Source organism: Rhamphochromis sp. 'chilingali' (assembly GCF_963969265.1).
Source record: "Rhamphochromis sp. 'chilingali' genome assembly, chromosome: 3".
Taxonomy (NCBI): domain Eukaryota; kingdom Metazoa; phylum Chordata; class Actinopteri; order Cichliformes; family Cichlidae; genus Rhamphochromis; species Rhamphochromis sp. 'chilingali'.
In genome coordinates, this window is record NC_137931.1 from 27,569,101 (window position 1) to 27,588,133 (window position 19,033).

Sequence of the window (19,033 nt, forward strand, 5' to 3'; positions counted from 1 at the left end):
AAGATACAAGGGAATAATAAAGTTATACATAAAAAAGACTGCATCAAGTTATTGCTACTGACGGTGGTTCTACGAGCTACTGGATCATGAGGTGTACCTAATTTGCACCGGATTACAAAATCCGGTGCAAATTTTATTTTTTACATGACTGTAAAAATGAGTATATAAACTCAAGTCTTTGCAGTTTGCTCAGGATAATTCAGACAGTTAACTCATTTGTTTTCTTTCCTCATATTTATTGGACAGTAATAGATTGGTGACAAAAGCCAACAGGATGCTGAATACAAAATTACACACAAAGGTAACAAACAGCTTCCCAGACGTGAACCAACAATCTTAGCATGTCAACAGGAATGCCATTGTATTTACACCAGACTGCATTTACAAAGAAAAAAAATGATCCGTCAATTCTGTGCTCATAAATTAAAAAACAAACAAAACCCCGAAACAAACAAAGACTATTTACAGTTTACATATAACACACATTTAATACTGGTACAGTCTTGCCACAGAGTTAACTGTCTTTTCAATGTCCAGATATTAATTTACAATGTTTTTACATGTATGTTGGAATGCTTCTCAGTTTATTTCTGTCAGGATATGTCTCTTCAAATTTCCTGGTGTTTTGTCATTTCATGACTTCCCTTTGATCCTGGCACCCTTCCCAACCACTTTACCTGGCTCTTTCTTTAAGTCTCTTGGAACAGTGCCAACTTTCATTCCCAAGTCCCTGATATGAACTCTAACATTCGTCAAGTTCCTCTGCCAAGCAGGGTCCATCTTTATGTTCTTAGTGCATTCACCTTGGGTGACACAGGGATTAGCCTCTCTTTTTGGTGCTCCACTGTTGCTGCCCATTCTCTTTATTCCTTGACATTCCCATGTGGTGGCATCCACCCTGACATCCGACTTTGCAGGGCCAGAGATCCCAGCATTCTTACTTCGCAGTCGCTGGGGTTCCCAAGCACTACAGTCAACTGCAGCAGCTGGGTTTGTAGAGTCCAAAACCCTGTTGCTTATGTTTCCTTGATTTTCCCGTTTCCACACATTAGCATCCACTGCACCATTTGAATGAGTGGGAGTGGAATTCCCAATGTTCTTATTCCGAAGTCGTGGTGTTTCTAATACTGCTGTGTCCAATTTAGCATCAGAAATCCCAGGATTTCGACTTCGTAGTCGCTGTGGTTCCCACATGCTAGTCCCAGCCATCACATCAGATTTGACCGAAGTGATTTGGACTGTTTTATTGCCTTGCTGCGGTTGTTCCCACAGGTTTGAGTCCATCTTAGAGTCCGGATTAGCAGAACCCATGACCTGAGGATTCTTAGAACGCTGTCTTTGTGGTTCCCACAGGCTAGCATTCAATGTCATGTTTGGCTTAGTGGTTGAAGGACCCACAGCAATTTTAATTCCTTGCTTTTGTGGTTCCCATATGCTGGGATTTAGTTTAGTTTCTGCCTTTTCTGCTGGAGTAGAATATCCCAGGTTTTTAAATCCCTGACCCCTGGACTCAGTCTGGCTCAGCACCACATTTCCCACCTTAGGACCAGCATCTGGTCCATGTTGCTCTGGGGATAATGGTGGTGGAACACGCTGCAGCGGTCTTGGTGAATGTGGTGGAGATGGAGTTGGTGGTGGCGAAGCTTCCAGTGAGTCCCAGCGACTATCCACAAACTCCACTGAAGAGCCTAGCATGCCAGCCAGCTCGGGTGTGGCCTCCACCAGCTCCAGAGGGTCTTTGACATCTGGCCTGAAGGAGGCCAACTCCTGTTCATCAGGACCTGTCAGGAGCTGTGACAAGGATGCCTGCCGGTAGAACTCGTCTTCAGGGATGGACTGGACGTTGAGCTGTGGGAAGAGGCGGCGAAAGGACCGAGAAGTCATCCGAAGGCGACCCAAGACATCTGCAAGAAGGAGCCAGTTCCTGGGACTGGAGGAAACAAGAAGGGGAAATGTACAGATCAATTTCAAATGGTGTTTTAAAAGGCTCATAGAGTGATAAGTTTGATGTCAATATATATATATATTTTAATTTTTTTAACACATTGAACAAGTTCCTATGATTTGAACAACTTGAGTGAGATTAGTGCGTGTAGCCCTAATTTTGTCCCTGTGCTTTTGGCCTCTTGGAGCAAAATAATAAGAATTCAGGGGTGCCAAAAGGTTGATCCTGTTCATCTGGACATAAGTGTTTTCAGTGGGACAAATTTTTCGTCACTCATCCACGTGACCTCTTCAGTCTCAGCTGACTGCAGGTTTCCCCAACCTTATAAACAATAAGCCGTTAAACATTTCATTCCCCACTCCCACTGAAAACGCTACGCCCCGATGAACAAAATCAACCTATTGGGATTTTCTTACCCGGAATGATTGAGCATGCATCAAGACAATTCAGGGGTGTCTCGATACTTTTCCATGGTACGCTATCATGTCAAAACTTGAGGAAAATTTTTTGTTTTATTGGTAAAAATCTGGTCAAGTGGCTTGAATATGCCACTACAAAAAGTTGTCAAACTTGCAGCTCCCGCATTAGGCTTCCACTACATGTAACAGTTTTTAAGAACACATGTATCGTGTTTAACAAGTAAGCAAGTTAATTTTACTGTGTCACTATTGTGCAATTTTTTACACTGACACAATCTCCCAATGCATCCTGATTGGCCAGTAATCACTACAACTGAAACCACTAAAAGTGAAATGAATTCTACTGCAGTTTCACAGGGCCCTATCTTGAGAGTACCGCGCGTGAAACCAACAATCCAGTCGTGACATATTAGTGAGTGTTCTCTACTGCCGCATAGTGTACATTGAAAAAATAAGACTTCAGGTTTGAAGAGGTCTACATTGCCCATAATAAAACCCCTCACCCACTCATTGCTGCTCGAGCCCATAATTTAATATTGAACACTTTGGGCTGCTGTATAATGACTGCAGTGGTGCTTGACAGATTATATATTATATATTCAGCTGAGGCAAAATTTTAAATTTGGCTTCCACGGATGCCAAAGAGGGAAGAGGAAGGTGGGAGGAAAAAAGAAGGTGACAGCTCCTCTTTTATATATTCTGCTGTAGCAACTGAAAACATCAATGGAGCTGTTATTGATTCACAATGTCTGTCAATGTGTGCGCGTGTCAAGGGCAGATTCACACACACACACACACACACACACACACACACACACACACACACACACACACACACACACACACACACATTCAGTGCCATGGACAAGGCCACATGTTGCTTTAAAGCCAGTTGCTGCCTGAATTTTAAACAGCTCGGTGAAATGTGTGTCGCTGCCCGGTGGCCTTGTATCCAGGAAGAGCCATTAATACAACATCAGACGGCAGAGAGGAAAAAAGAGAGTGAGCGAAGAAGAGAAAGAGAGAGGCGGAGAAAAGCGACAGGGGAGGAAGACGGAGTGGAAGCCAATTAGCTGCGTCGCCACAGCGATGCAATCCTCGTTAACGACCTCTCCGTCTGTCCTCCCTCTCCTCCGCCGAGGATCTTTTTTCTCTCCTTCTCGCACCACCCTTCATCCATTCTCCCTCCTCCGCTGCTCCCTTCTTTCCTTTCCGAGCTGCTTTCCGCCGCCTTAATTGGTGTCTGAGTGTGTGCGAGTGTGAAAAGACGTGTTAGAACAACACTGAGGAGGAATGTGTGAGTGTGAAGAAGATAAAATGAGTGTGAATAAGAAACACAAAGTGTGTACACAGGTGGGGTATTTGCTAGTCCCTCTTTCTTTAGTCACATCCATTTAGCACTATTTCCTGTAGCCCTTGGTCTTTTAGAATTAGTGCCTGTAGCCCTAATTTAGTCCCAATGTGTTTGTCCTAGTTCTGTAGCCCCAATATTATTAATAAATTAGTCTTTGGTCTTTTTTTTTTTTAATCTCAGGTTAGACTTACTTAACCTTGCTGCTTTAGTTTGAGTTTGTTAAGCCCAGTTCTCCTGTACTATGTAGTCCTTAAACCTAATATTTGGTGTTTCTTTTAGTCTTAGTCCTTTTGGTTATACACGGGTTAGTCCCCGTTCCTTTAACCTACATTTTTTTTTGTCCCTAGTCCTCTTAGCTTTCTACCTAATATACTTAGTTACGTTTCTGTTTTCTTTACCTCCTGTAGTCATTTTTTTGTCCTTTGTCCTTTAACTCTGTCACAATCTGCGGAGGCAGACCGTGCGGTGGTGTGTGTGGTGGACCCAGGTGCGAACACACGAGAGTAGACTGGAGTAAACTTAACTGAAAGCGAGCCTTTATTGTGGCTGGTGACAAGGAGTGCAGACAAGGCAGAAAGGCAGTGACAAACTAAACTATGACTAAACTGGGAAAGTAAAACAATAAAAAAAACTATGAAGACACAGGAAACCATAACTATGAATACTAAGACTGGCTGTGACAACATGGCGGGTGGGAACACAGACGACACGACACAGACTATATGAAACACAGAGACTAAATACACATGAGGGATGATCAGGGGAAGTGGCCACACATGGGAGCACAGCTGACACACATGAACCTAACGACAGGACAGGAGAATTGAAACTAAATACACTGACATTGAATACAGACTTTCAAAGTAAAACAGGAAACATGGAGATTAGACATGACATGAACTAAACATAACCACGCAGACATGACGCATGAACCAGGGAGACTTAGTACAGGGGGAGATGACTTAAACAACTAAGGAACAAGACTAAACAGCAATCTAGAAATTAACTAGGTGAGCTAAACTAGGGCACAAATGAATACAAAAGATACATATAAGAACTCAAACACTGGGTCACAGACCTAGCCCATGACACTAACATTCAGTCCTGAATTTAGTTCTAGTTCAGTTTCTTACGGTACATGTTGTTTAAGCCTGTTCGATCCTTGTTTGTTTAACGCATACATTTTAAGTTCTCGTTCATCTCGCTTTGGCTTTTGTCTTAGATCCTTTGGTCCTTTTGGATTTAGCCCTGGTTCTTCTCATCCCAGCCTTCTTAGTCTTGGCCTGGATCTTTTAATCATAACCCTAACACACTTATGGCCCTTTTGTTTATCCTATTTCCTTTACTTCTAATTCCTTGACCCAGTGGTCCTGTAGTACTTCTAGGCATTTCATTCTCTGTCAGTGCGCCCCAGGGCAGCTGTGGCTACAATGTACATGTTGTTTTAGTTAGAAAAGACTAGGCTATTTTATATAGACATCCTCCATGGTTACACATGCATATATATTTAGCATATATATATCTACATCTATATCTATCTATACCTATCTATCTATCTATCTATCTATCTATCTATCTATCTATCTATCTATCTATCTATCTATCTATCTATCTATCTATATAGATAGATAGATAGATAGATAGATAGATAGATAGATAGATAGATAGATAGATAGATATTATTATAATTAATTTTTTTTTTTTTAACTTATGTCCCAGACACTAGTTTATTGAGGTCTAATTTATTTTATCCACCTAGTACCTACAGTAATAGTTAATCAGGAGCACCACTAATCCTAATCCCATTCTAATGCCTGTTAATTCTAATACAGTCGATCCAAGTTTCTGTTTCCACTATTCCGATGTGTTTAATCTACATCCTTGAGTCCAAGATCTTTTATGACAACAAAATTTGACATTTGTCCCTTTTCTCCATCTTTTAGGCCCATCAGGTTTTATCCTCTATATCCACCTCGCATTGTTCTAACAAGCTTTAGTCTTTCATGTCATTTACCTCTTTTCCAACAATGAGCTGCAGGTGCCCAATAAGGAAACATTTATTTCATTTCCACCAACAAGATCTGGTGCCAGCACCAAAAAGCTGGCATGAGCATGACACCACAAAAGGCACACAGCTGCAACCCGCAGTTCCTTGTTCACATGGATATTTTCCCACCTTTATATGTAATGTTTGTTTCTCAGAGCTGTCAAAATGCAGGTTGATGTCAAAGGCATCAAGCCAGAGCTGGCTCTGCATGGACAAGTATACTGTGCTGGTGGAAAAAGCTACCTAAACTCTTGCTCTATTAAATCTGTCCTCATTATTAGATTCTTAAGTTGATATTCTGAGCATACTTGCTCCTGTTTTTGACCTTTACGTTCTGGTTATGTAAGCTTCTAAGAGGGACATAAGGACGGTGGGTATTTTGGACTTACCCTTGGGAAAGTGACACCTGGATGTTGTAGCAGGGAAGCAACGGTCGGTCGGAGAGTTCAAACTCAAACACTTCCCTCCTAGCACGTTGCTCCTCCTCCTCCTCCTCTTCTTCATCTTCTTCCTCCTCCTCTGGTCCCGGTGGATCAGCAAGGATATTATATACACCTTCTTCACTGGATGGCTCTGCACAAACAAGAGTCCACAACAACACATAAAAATCATCATCGAAGGTCCTTTTCTGCACTAGTCCCAGTTTTAGTCTGGCTTTCTTTCCCTATTGTGAGTTGCTTTAACACCAATGGCCTCCTTGTAAATACTCTGGGAGCTAGCAGTTTGACTTGGTCACCTGTGATTTCCATGGTTGATGCTGACGTGATGGCAAACAGCTGTCTACTGCTCACTACCATGTGGTCTTAATTCTTTAATTGTAACTTTCCAAAGACCATTAATTCTCGAGCCCCAAACCTTCAGTTTAAATTTCTTAGTCCTATCCTAAACTTCAGTTCAATTGTTACTGGACAACGAGCTGCTCTTGTATTTACACTTAATTCTCATTTAACTGTTAACTGAAATATCGATAAATGCAAATGTTTTCAGTACCAGTGTCTTAGAGTTGGAATCATTACACACAGGTTTAGTAGTTATGAGTGGTGTAATGGTAGTTCTTGTCATTGCAGTTGGGTTAGGGGTAATTATATATTCCTAATTAAATTCATGGCAGTGCCTTTACTCTTAACTGGTTTAGAGGTTAGCTCTAACCGGTTTTGTTGTAGTTCCATCAGCTGTAATTGAGTTTGCTGTGGTTCTTTTAGTCCCGGCTAGTTTATCAAAGCTTCCTTTTGTCCTGATTTTTTCTGAGTCCCTGGATTTTTTTTTTTTTTTTTTTTAAACAAAAGTTCAACTGCATTTCTTTTCATCTAACTTTTGTCTTCAGCTGCAGGCCATGCAATTCCTTTAATCCTAAATTATTTATCTTTCCCAGCCTTCCTGCCTTTCTCCTCTGACGATGTCATTGGTGTGTATGTGTGTGCACGTGTGTGTGTGTTTGTGTGTAAACTAACCGCAGACTGAGCTGCCGTAAAATTCCCAGTAGATTCCCGGATCGCCCTCCGACCTTCCATGGAGGTCAGAGAGATAGTCTGCAGGGAGAGAATGGCAGAGTCAGTGGCTTTTGTGGCTGATCAAAGAGCCGACCAATCAGAGAGGATGAAGGCAGCGAGATGAAAACAATAGAGCCACACACAGACGCACACGCATAGACACGCACACACAGACTCGCACACACAGACCCACAGTGAAAGATGGGAAGAAGAAGATGAGTGTTTGTGTTCAGACGGTGCCGGCTCGTCGCCGCGGCGCTTGGCGCTGAGTAGACGGATGCTGGCAGGAGTGTGTGTGTGTGTGTGTCTGTGTGTGTAGCAGTAAGCTGTTCTGGGATTCAGTAGCCAAGCCTCATTAAACCCCTCTGGAGAGAGAGAGAGGGAAAAAAGGGAGATGGAGAGAGAGAACAAATAGAGGCAGGGAATGGTAATCAGACAGGCTGGCGAGCGCACACACTAACACACAGAAACACACACACTCAGGCTGCATCGCTTTCCTTTCTGTTTCCTCCGTGTTTACTCCACTGTTTTTCTCGCTCTCACGATATGTTTAATTCTTTGTTTTTTCCACTTTCTTTTGTTCATTTTTCTTCGGAGGACAAAGGACTTTTTATGTGTAAATTTTAATGACTTTTGTAAACACAGCGAAGCGCATCAGGACAGAAAATGGGAGCAAGTGGGACAGTCGGTGGTTTTATCCTGTTTTGTGGATCTGAGTGTTGACAGCTGGCAGCCTGACTGCTTCATGAGGTCCCTTCAAAAAGGCAAGCCTTTCAGAAATGTAGATTCTTGACTGTGACCAGAAAAAAGCAAGGAAAGACAACATATATGGTGTTCTGAGTGCACCTTATCGATTCATCTACAGTAGTTCCTGTTTCAGGACACCACTCTGTGGCTCTGTTATGTCTCTCAGCAAAGAAATTCTGACTTGATAATCGTTTATAGGGAACCTTACAGGAAAAGCACTGGTGGAGCAAGATGAAGCTATTTCTTACTAATAACTACATCCCTACAGTGAAGCATGGTGGTGGTAGCATCGTGCTGAAGGAATGGTTTTTGGTGACCGGGGCTGAGAAAAGATGAATTTAGAAATATACAGAGCGATCCTGAAAACCTTTTCAGGAGGACAAACGATCTCAGGGTTTAGGTGTACATTTTAAGACAAAAACAAACTGAAGAATACTGCCTGGCTTTACGAAAAAATTCATCACAATCTTGGACACGAACTCAGCTAGAGTCCAGACCTGAGCATGTGAAAACGTCTGTGTAGTGATGCTCCATATTCATAACTGGCAGAGTATGCAAGACCTGAAACTGTCACTGCCACCTAAAACTTTTAGTCAATTAATGGCTCTGAAAACTTAAGTCCATCTGACCAGATAAGAAAGTGACAGATGTCAAAACATTATCATCAGCAGCACTTGATTTATGTGTAAAAAACAGCAACAGTTAACAGACAGCACACACAAATGTTCTTCCTTCTCCTTATTGTCCTACCCTCCAGAAAGGTTTCCATGGCAGCGCTGTGGGTCATGTTGATTGGTGCTCGTCCTGAGTAGGAGGTCAGAGTAGGGTCAGCGCCACAGGCCAACAGGAAGCGCACCACCTCCACGTGGTCGTTTTCCACAGCGTCATGAAGTGGCCTGATGAGAAAAGAAGAAAGAGAGACTGAATCTGTCCTCATCACTTGAAGGACTTTTTAAAATCTGTTTCAGCAGCAGCTGTTGCTACCTGACTTTAAATTACTTTATTTTGTGCTTAACAGTTTCTAATATTAATGTGCTCACTGGAAGAAGACACATAACCCATTATATTCACATAACCTTATTTAATTTAGATAAGGTAGATAATAAGATGTGAATCTGGACTGGATTTGAGTTCTTGGACTAGCTCAAACATAATAAGGCATCTAAAACACTTCTGACTCTGTATTCACATGGACAAACAATAAAAGCAATTTCTAAATTTATAAAGGTTATTCATTTCTAAAATTTGGTTCAAATGTGATTAAGCCTGCAAAACATTTACGTTTGCTGCAAGTCCATCTGATTTTTCATGACCTCAGTTTCAGCTTTGTCCCCATTTACACATCTTTCATGAATTACCGATAGTGGATAGGATTCAAACATCCAGGAAACCTGTGCAAGAACTCATATTACACTTTAATTTTATATTTTAATCTAACAAATGCAGAAATCTCCTTTGATGCAAGGTACCTGGTTCCATCTTGAGCACTGCAGTTGACATTGGCTCCATGCTCCACCAAGTGGCGTACAATGCCCAGCCAGCCACGGGCACAGGCCTCATGTAGGGCACAGTACCCAGCATTGTCTCTATGGTTGACATCACAGATTCGCCGCTCGAGACAATACAAGACCACCTCCTGCAAATGTGGAAACAAATTGAGACCACAGTAAATTTTCCCTCCTGTCACAAACCCATCACAGAATATGAACAACTTTTCATCTTGCATTCATTCTAATGTTGTAATCCTTCTGCAATAGTCCAGTGTGCACAATTTTGGCTATACACGCAAGATGTTGTGTCAGGCTGCAGTCACACAAGCCTTGAGACCTCTGTGAATACATCCCCTATGATACCCTGGAAACCACAGGTCACAAGGGGGAAAAAAGTGTATTTTCTTGCCAGTTGTTGTGTGGTTGCTCAGGGCCGATGGTAGTCACCACATGGAATTTGTTCTAAAAAGGATGCTGCATCAAAAACTTTCTAGTAGACTGCCATAGTCCTCTGCAGTTTGCATGGAAAATGGTGATTTGTCTACAAAGACACAAAGTTTGATACAAACCATAAAAGGGGACTAGTCACCTTCAAAGTAAAGGTTGTACTTTTTAAATTGTGCTGGTTGCAGTTGTAAGGCTCAACCTTACCTTGAAGGTGAATGTTTGCCATTTCTGTTTTGCTTTGCACTTTATCAGGTCTCACTATTATTTGGCAAGTAGCTGGTAAGTATTTGCAGACTGCAGCAATCTGCCAGTGAACAAAGCAATTTCAAAGAGCTTTTTAGTTCAGCATCAAATACCACCTTATGACTAATTTTACCTAGCTACTGCCAGTAAGTACTTGCCAACCATTCAGGAAATACAGATTTTCTCTTAGTGACCAGTGGGTTTCTGGCTGTTTTCTAGGTCTGTGTGACTTAGCCAAACGTGGCCACCAGTAGCAACTCTGGTTTTAGAAAGAGGTGATTTTTGGCTACATTTACCAACCAGTGCCACCAGAAAAATTTACTGTCTTTAAAAGATGTCCCCAAGTTAACAGTGCAAATGATAACTACAAATTGTACAACAAATGTAGAAACGTCTCAACATTCATTTCCATCTTCCCTGAATGTGACTTCAATTCATCATGGGAATATTAATTCTGTTAGCTGCACCATATGTTATCAATCCACAAACATCGTGCACTGTTGCTGGAACCAATCAGCAAATGACCACAAGAAGTTACTGAAATCCAGGAGAGAAAAAAATGACCTAAAAACAACAGAATGCCTAATATTATTTCCAAAATAAAGAAAAGAGTTTACCAATAAAATACATATAAAATTGACTTATTGTGAATATCATTTCCACTCTTTACTCATGCTGACTCCCCCCCCTTACACATCCCACTTGACCTTCTGCAAGAATTGCACAGGACTAAATATATATCACCACAAACACACAAAAAAGTGATCAGATAAACAATGTTTTGTTGGGTTAATGTGGTAATATTTAGTTGTCTCTATGTAGATGATACAGTCATCTATACAAACAATAAAACCAACCACCTCAATCAAATTGTCCTTAGCTCTAAAAAATATATAGTAGCCCTTAAAGACACACTTTTGTTTCACAGGGCTTTATTATTCCACACTATATGGAGAACATACCAACATGGAAACATCATGTTACAAGTAAAGAGCAGTTCCACCTTAAGAATATAATTAAAGCCTCACTGTTTCTGTTCTTCTATACGTGTGCACGGAAACCTGTGTGTTAATGTGTGTGTGTATGCGATGATGGATGATGGCTTCATATGCAAACTGAGCTCATTAGCTTCACTGCTGCACCTCAATGAGAGAGAGAGAGCGAGTGAGAAGCTAGGCGACACCTGTGAGCCCTGACAGGAGCCGTCACACAGAGCATGAAATATTCACACCATGTGAATGTGTGTGTGTGACCCTGAAAACCCCCCAAAACAAAACAAAAATCCCAAACTAATTTTCAAGCCCATTGAGTGAATTTGAGTGAAATAACAAAAAAAAAAAAAAGTGCTGTGATGTTTGTAACACAATGTCACAAATTCAAGTTGATGTTACCTGAGATGACAGCCAGGAAAGCGGGACAGTAATATCAGCCTGCTTCCAACAATAGTTTACAACATATATTTACTAGCAGGTGGATATTTTTATCAGACTTTTCTGAATCAGATGTTTAATGTTAAAATTATTAAAAACAACAATAAAAATATAAACCTTCATTAATCATCAGTTCAGCATCATTTAGAGGTAATTTTGGTAGTTGGCTGGTTTTCTTGGCATTCTGATGGTGAAGGAAAACCAAGAAGTCAAGGGAACGGGACCAAAGCTAAATATGGTCCAATATAATATTACACTGTCTGATACACTGTAGATAACTTTAAGAAAACCAATTATCATGAGGTTAATCAGAAAAAAAGGCTTTAGTTTGCTAGGGAACATACATAGACCGGACTCTCAAGCAATGGAAAATGTCATGGCGTTTGATGAGTTCACATTTAGCCTGTTCAGAGGTATGGGTGCATAAAGGTACGACGAGAGGTGGATGAAGTGAAGCACCCATCACGCCTGTTGCCTAATTTACAAATCTAAGTGGGCAACAATATTATCTGTTGCATCAGTTGGTCAGGTCGAGGTTCAGTGATATTATGTGCACAAAAAATGACGTCAGCTGACTATCGGACTGAATAATCAACAGTTTTTTCCCCTGATGGCGCGGGCATCTTCCCAGAAAACAATGGCAGGATTCATCGGGCTCACACTGAGTGTTTCAGGGAGCATGTGACATCATTTTATATTTTATTTATTTTTTTACACATGATTTGGCCGGCACAGAGTTCAGTCCTTCACCCTACTGAGAATCTTTGGGATGTGCTGTAGAAGTCTTTATACAACAGTCTTACTCATCATCTGTTCATGTGTTCACAATCCTGGTGAAAAATTATGCAAAACTGGACAGAAGCTTATTGAAACGATGCCATGATGCACTTGTGTTGTCATCAAAGCTAAACATGGTCCAATATAATATTACACTGTCTGATTTTTTTTTTCTTGGTCATGCAGTGTTTTAAAATGGTTCTGCATCTGATGAGTATTTTCATTTCCAATTATCATTCAAGAACACAGAGGAGCCTTTCCATTTTTTGTACAATCAGCAAAAAAAAAGAAAAGAAAAGAAAAACCCATTCACTTTACAGCAAAATTTCACATTTGAGAACAGAACATGAAAGCATCAGTTTTTTGCTTTGATTATGAACTGCAGTCATCTTGATCAACTGTTGCTGCTCTGAAATGCGGCAAAGAAAAGCTGAGACTCTTTACACACTTTTTCACTATTTCTGCACTTGCAATAACGAGACCAGTGCCTGATTTTTATCTCTTTTAACTGTTCCTTTCGGATCCAATTATTGCTTCGGTAATTTGAAAATATTGTTGCTGTAGATCGGTACACACGTGCATTTCAGTTTGTGTTTAGATGAAGGTGAGACTTCATTTTTATGAAAAATGAATCAAACCAGGGAAAAAGAGGAATGAGTGAGTGGTGAGCCGAGGGCTAATTCAATTAGAGAGAGAGGGGATGTGAAAGGATGGGAAGCAAGTCTCTCTCTAATCTTTTTCATCTGGAAGCGGGGGATTAAAGTTCAAGGAAGGCGAGAAGAGGAGTGTGTGAATTAATGATCTCCGCTAAGAAAAAGAGTGAGTGAGGCAGAACAATGCTCAGCGGAGGAGGATGAATGGATGAATGTGTGAAAACGTCCAAGTGTATTTCGGTGTACATGTCTGATGTTCATAATGCCAAACTAAAATCTAAAAAACGAAAAGATTTTCTTTTAGCCTGACATCAAAGATAAAAAAAAACATTTATTTTTAAAGCATTTTGATGCAACAATCCAGAAGCCATGAATTCAGTGATGTTTGTTCTTGTTCTTAGAGTTTATAATCAGAACTGAATTTACTGATGAGAATGACATTTAAAAAAACCACTGAAGACAGTTGGATACAAATATAACAAAGAATAACTGGACTGGAAAACTAGACTTACATGTCAGAGAGGAAAACTGGACTCAGATTTTCATGTAAGAGAGGCAGCAGTTTAAGCAAAGATGCCAATTCTTCAGACAACAGGGACAGCAAGGCAACAGACTTAATCTCTCCAACATGTCCTGGGTCTCCTACCAGTTGAACATCTCACCAAGGAGGCATCTACAGCTGGCTGTGATAAGCTTTCTTGTGGTCACTACTCACAGCTCATGTTTATGTTTGAGGGCAAATCAACCAGTAAATCTACAGCATCTTCACCAATCTGTCTGTCAATGTCTTGCTCGAATCTTCCCTCAATTATGAACTTCTGAACAGCTTTACTTCATGTGAAACTTGCTGTCATCCTGGAGTGGGCTTCATCCTTTTCCAGCTGAGAACCTCAGAATTGAATGTGCTAATTATCGTTCCAGCCACTTCGCACTTGGCTGCACACCACCTCAGTGTGAGCTAGAGGTCAAGGCAGCACTCCACCCCCTCCACATAAACAGGAAACTACACATGAACAGGAAACAAATTCTCCAGAGTTGCCTGATGGGTTGCCAGAATCAATGCTGACCAGAAGTGTTGTTCAATGGTTTCATCAAACTTCAGTTTTTGCTTCAACCTCTGCCAAAACCCCGCTCAAAGAGGAAAACTGGACTAAGATGGTAAAGGCACCAGTTGTACCTCTTTACTCTTAACTATCCTTTACGTGCTTTTTACACTGCAAGACACACAACATGCAGTTTACTTACCACATGCACACGTGCACACTGATGGAGGGAAACTGGACTAAAATAGCTCTCAAGGGGAAAATGGACTACATTGTCCTCGAGGGAAACTAGCCAAAAATGGCCCCGATAAATAAATGGACTAAAATGTTACAAACTGAACTAAAGTCAATCAAATTTGCACGTACAACCAACAGTTGTGACTGCCTAATTTAAAACTGTTACCCACCTCTCCGCACACCTGTGCGTGTGTGTGTGTGTCTGCATTTTATTACCTCGTATCCCAGCCGGGCGGCTCGCTGTAGCAGCGTCTCTCCGGCGTTTTTGTTCACAATGAGCCGGCGCACCTCTGGAGGGACGGGACGGGCGTTGTGGGTGTGTTGTGGGGAAGGAGGTCGATGACTGGGCGAGCGAGATGAGTCTGACAGAGCGACCTGTGTGTGTGTTTGGAGGAAAAAAAGGTGACATTTAAAGTGATTAACATGTGCTTGAGTTTTTTTTTTATACCCACAAAACAATTAAACACACACAAAAACATGTGCTCACTGTCTTTCTACATCTGTCATTGCCACATCCCCCCCCCCTCGAAAGCACACATGCACAGCCCTACTTTTTCAGGCTCGGTTGAAAATAGCACTGTCACCACCTCTGCTCCCGCGACTCTGTTTTCGTGTGATTTGTGTGTGTGTGTGTGTTTTCCTTTGTGAGTATGTGTGTGAAGCCTGAGGCTGATGACAGAAAGCTCAGGAGGAGATGGAGGAGGAGAAGGAGGAAGAGGAGGAGGGAGTGATGGTTTGTCTTAAAGTAAAAGACAGAGCAAAGGAGGAACAAATTAGGATTCTCTCTCCCTCTCCTCGCTGTTGGCATGCCTCTCTCGCCCCTCTCCCTACTGTTCCCCTTCATGTGTTTCCTCTTTATCTTGTTTCCTCAGGCGTGTTGTTGTGCGTTGTTGCCACTCAGGATCACACTTTGACTCTAACGCACAACAAAGAAAAGCTTTAGCAGGATTAGTAACGTCTTTTTTCTTTTGTGGGGTTCCACGTGGTGTCATTTTAGGTCCTCATGTGTTCTTGATGATCAGTTCTCTGCACAACTTTTTGGACTTGGAGAACTTGCTGCAGCTCCTGTGTGAATTTTTTCACATCATCTCATAAAATTAGATAATTTTTGGAGCTCAGGGTTTTGGCTTCACATTTGGTTAATATGTTATTAGTTTTAAGGTGGTATTTACAAGGTTTTTTGGACCACTGTTGTATAGATTTTAACTTGGTTTTCATCTGGTTTTGGACTAAATATTGGAACTGGTTTTGAGCTTATTTTACTACTTTTAGACTTTCGAACATGTACAGTATTCACTGTTGGGGAGTAACGGAATACATGAACTGCTGTTACGTATTTAAAATACAAAATATGAGTAACTGTATTCCGTTACAGTTACCGTTTAAAAAGGTGGTATTCAGAATACAGTTACTTTGTTGAAATAAATGGATTACACGGCGGTATTTTCCTGTTTCATATTGTCGCGGGTCAGGACTGTTTGGGTTTTGTTTGACAGCTACGTTCTGTTGTTCCAGGCGGCAGCGTTACGGTTGCCATGGTTACAGGGTGACGCGCGTTCTCTCTGCGACTGTGTGTTTCCTGGGTGAGAGAGCGCCTTTTTGTTGTTGTTGTTGTGCTAAGCTAATAGGCAGAATGCTACAGGCATAGCCCTAAAGAATGTAGCTTCATGGGCAGTGTAGTCCATGTTGCAGGGAGAATGGACTGCCATACCTGTTATGTGTCTGTGAGCGCGAGGAGGGAGAAAAAGGCGTGTGGAAAACTACGAGTTGTCATCGAGCAGAAACGGGAGCTGGAAGCATGTAAATATAATAATAACCACTGCAGCCAAGAAGAGTGCCTGACGAGCCCAGTTGTAAGTAAGCTATTAAGACTCGACTGCATTTTTTGGCTACAAGCCCAACACGGAACCGACGTATTAGCCAGAGGTCCCTTTACCATGGTTCAGACCTTCAGTAATAGTAATAAATCACACAGCAATAGTACATTCATGTAGTTGTAAAAAGAATGATAATATATTAAGTAATCCAAAGTATTCAGAATACGTTACTCTCATTGAGTAACGTAACGGAATACGTTACAAAATACATTTTGGGGCATGTATTCTGTAATCTGTAGTGGAATACATTTTAAAAGTAACCTTCCCAACACTGACAGTATTGGACTGATTTTAAACAAATTGTGATTTCGACCTTGGACTGGTTTCTGGGTTTAGAATAGATTTGCAGTTGTTTTGGAATTGTTCCAGAGTGTGTAGTGGACTGGCTGCAAATTTGATCTTGGAACTGGTTTTAAACTGGTTTTAGACACGGTCTGGACTAATTTTCGAAAAAAATAATTGAGTTTAGTTTTGGACTGATTCTGATTATGACTTTGGACCAGGCTTTAGACGGCAGTGGATTTGGTCTTTGGCTCAAGATGTATTTGAGATGTATTTTGGGGTTGGTTGTGGATTTTATCTTGGAATTGGATTTTGACCTACTTTTGAAGTCTTTGATGTCTTTTAAGCTTGTTTTAGACTGGTTGTACATACTACCATCTACCAACTTTAGCTTATTTGGCTTACTATACTGTAATCATTTTGCTAAAAGAACATGCAACATCTGGCATTTTTGGTGTACTTTTTGAATCTTCTACACACCCACCAGCTAATTAATTACCCAGTTCACTGGATTGGACCCCAATTTGCATCCAGATGCCTTAATTGACCATGGCACAGATTCAACAAGGTGCTGGAAACATTCCTCAGAGATTTTGGTCCATGTTGACACGATAGCATTAAACAGTTACTGCAGATTTTTCAACTCCACACCCATGATGGAAATTTCCCATTCCACCACAAAGCTGATCTTTTGGATTAATGGTGTTTAAACAATGCCCCACCAGTAAGGGGCCCAATATGTGCCAAGAAATGACTCCGCAACACATGCTGTTTAACATAAGCACAGTCAGATCCAATCAGCTGGATATTTTCTTCTTCTTCATCTTTAGACTGCTCCTAAGGGATCATCTGCCTCCATCACAGTCTTCCTCTAGCCTCTTCTTTTGTTGCACCAATCTTCTGCCTCTGTCCTCTTTCACTACATCCATGAATCTTCTCTGAGTTTTTCCTCTTTTCTTCCTGCCTGGCAGCTCCATCTCCATCCTTTGCTCTATCCACTATCCCTCCTCTGGACATGTCCAAACCATCTCAGCCTTGCTTCTCTGTCTCCAGAATGCTCAACCTCAGCAGCTCAACCGCAGATGTACTCATTTCTAATCTTGTCCAGTCTCTAATCTTGTCAATTAAAATCTAAACATCTTCAGCTCAGCCTCCTGTCTTTTCACCAGTGCCATCATCTCCAAACCATACATCACAGCAATTCTTACTACCATCTTGTAAACATTCCATTTCAGTCTTGTTGCTGTCCTGTCACAAATCCCCCTGCACACCTGTCTCCACCCACTCCACCCTCCCTGCACTCTCTTCTTCAGCTCTCTTATGCACCGTCTTTTATTTTGGATGGTTGACCCCCAGGAATTTAAACTCATCAACTTTCACTACTTCTAATGTCTACTCTGACTACAGATCACAGTGTCATCTTTAAACATCACAGTCCATGGAGACTCCTGCCTGACCACATCTATCAGCCTGTCCATCATGCAAACAACAAGGAGGTCAGAATTGGATGATTTGGCGAAAAATCAAGATGACTTCTCTCTTTTGTATCGGCAGAGTAAACTGGATATAGCAGCAAACTGGGAAATCAGAATCAGAATCAGAATCAGAATACTTTATTGATCCCTGGGGGAAATTATTTTTTGTTACAGTGCTCCATTTTAAACCAACATTAAGACAAGACAGACAATACGCTAACTAAGAATAATACAATATATACATATATATACATACATACATACATAAGTCACTTATAAATAAATATTTGGAAAAGAAACGTGTAGTTGTAGCAGCAAACAGTGTGTTAAGTGGATGCGTTGTACAGGGAGATGGCCACAGGCAGGAATGATTTCCTGTGTCGTTCAGTGGTGCTTTTCGGTAATCTCAGTCTCTCACTGAACGAGCTCCTGTGACTGACCAACATGTCATGGAGTGGGTGGGAGGTGTTATCCAACATTGTCTTTATCTTGGACAGCATCCGCCTCTCCGACACCACCTTGAGGGAGTCCAGCTCCATCCCCACAACATTGCTGGCCTTACGGATCAGTTTATTAAGTCTGTTGGCATCTGCGACCCTCAGCCTGCTCCCCCAGCATGCAACAGCATAGAGGATCGCACTGGCCACCACAGACTCATAGAAAATCCTCAGCATTTTCTGGCAGATGTTGAAGGACCTCAGTCGCCTCAAAAAATAGAGACGACTCTGGCCCTTCCTGTAAAGTGCTGTGGTGTTTTTAGCCCAGTCCAGTTTATTGTCAATGTGTACTCCAAGGTATTTATAGTCCTCCACAATGTCAACACTGACCCCCTGGATTGAAACAGGGGTCAAGTGTTTCCTGGTCTTCCTGAAGTCCATGATCAGTTCCTTGGTCTTTGCCACGTTGAGCTGCAGATGATTCTGCTCACACCACGTGACAAAGGAGTCGACCACAGCCCGGTACTCTGTCTCATCATTCCTGCTGATGCATCCAACCACCACAGAGTCATCAGAAAACTTCTGAAGATGGCAGGTCTCTGTGCAGTGGCTGAAGTCTGTGGTGTAGAGGGTGAAGAGG

The 19,033-nt window shown here is 41.5% G+C and overlaps 1 protein-coding gene across 1 annotated transcript in view; it reads right to left on the reverse strand.

Moving 5' to 3' along the window:
- Positions 1 to 231: 231 nt before the first annotated feature.
- Positions 232 to 19,033, reverse strand: part of LOC308394146 (BCL-6 corepressor-like) — an 89,311-nt gene continuing 70,509 nt past the window's right edge. Inside the window, exons 8-13 of the mRNA XM_080878315.1 lie at positions 14,539 to 14,697; positions 9,472 to 9,638; positions 8,753 to 8,898; positions 7,217 to 7,294; positions 6,155 to 6,338; positions 232 to 1,930 (exon numbers count right to left, since the gene is read on the reverse strand). Of these exons, the coding sequence (XP_080734441.1) occupies positions 634 to 1,930; positions 6,155 to 6,338; positions 7,217 to 7,294; positions 8,753 to 8,898; positions 9,472 to 9,638; positions 14,539 to 14,697 (2,031 nt within the window). The 3' untranslated portion in view covers positions 232 to 633. The remainder of the gene's footprint in view (positions 1,931 to 6,154; positions 6,339 to 7,216; positions 7,295 to 8,752; positions 8,899 to 9,471; positions 9,639 to 14,538; positions 14,698 to 19,033) is intronic.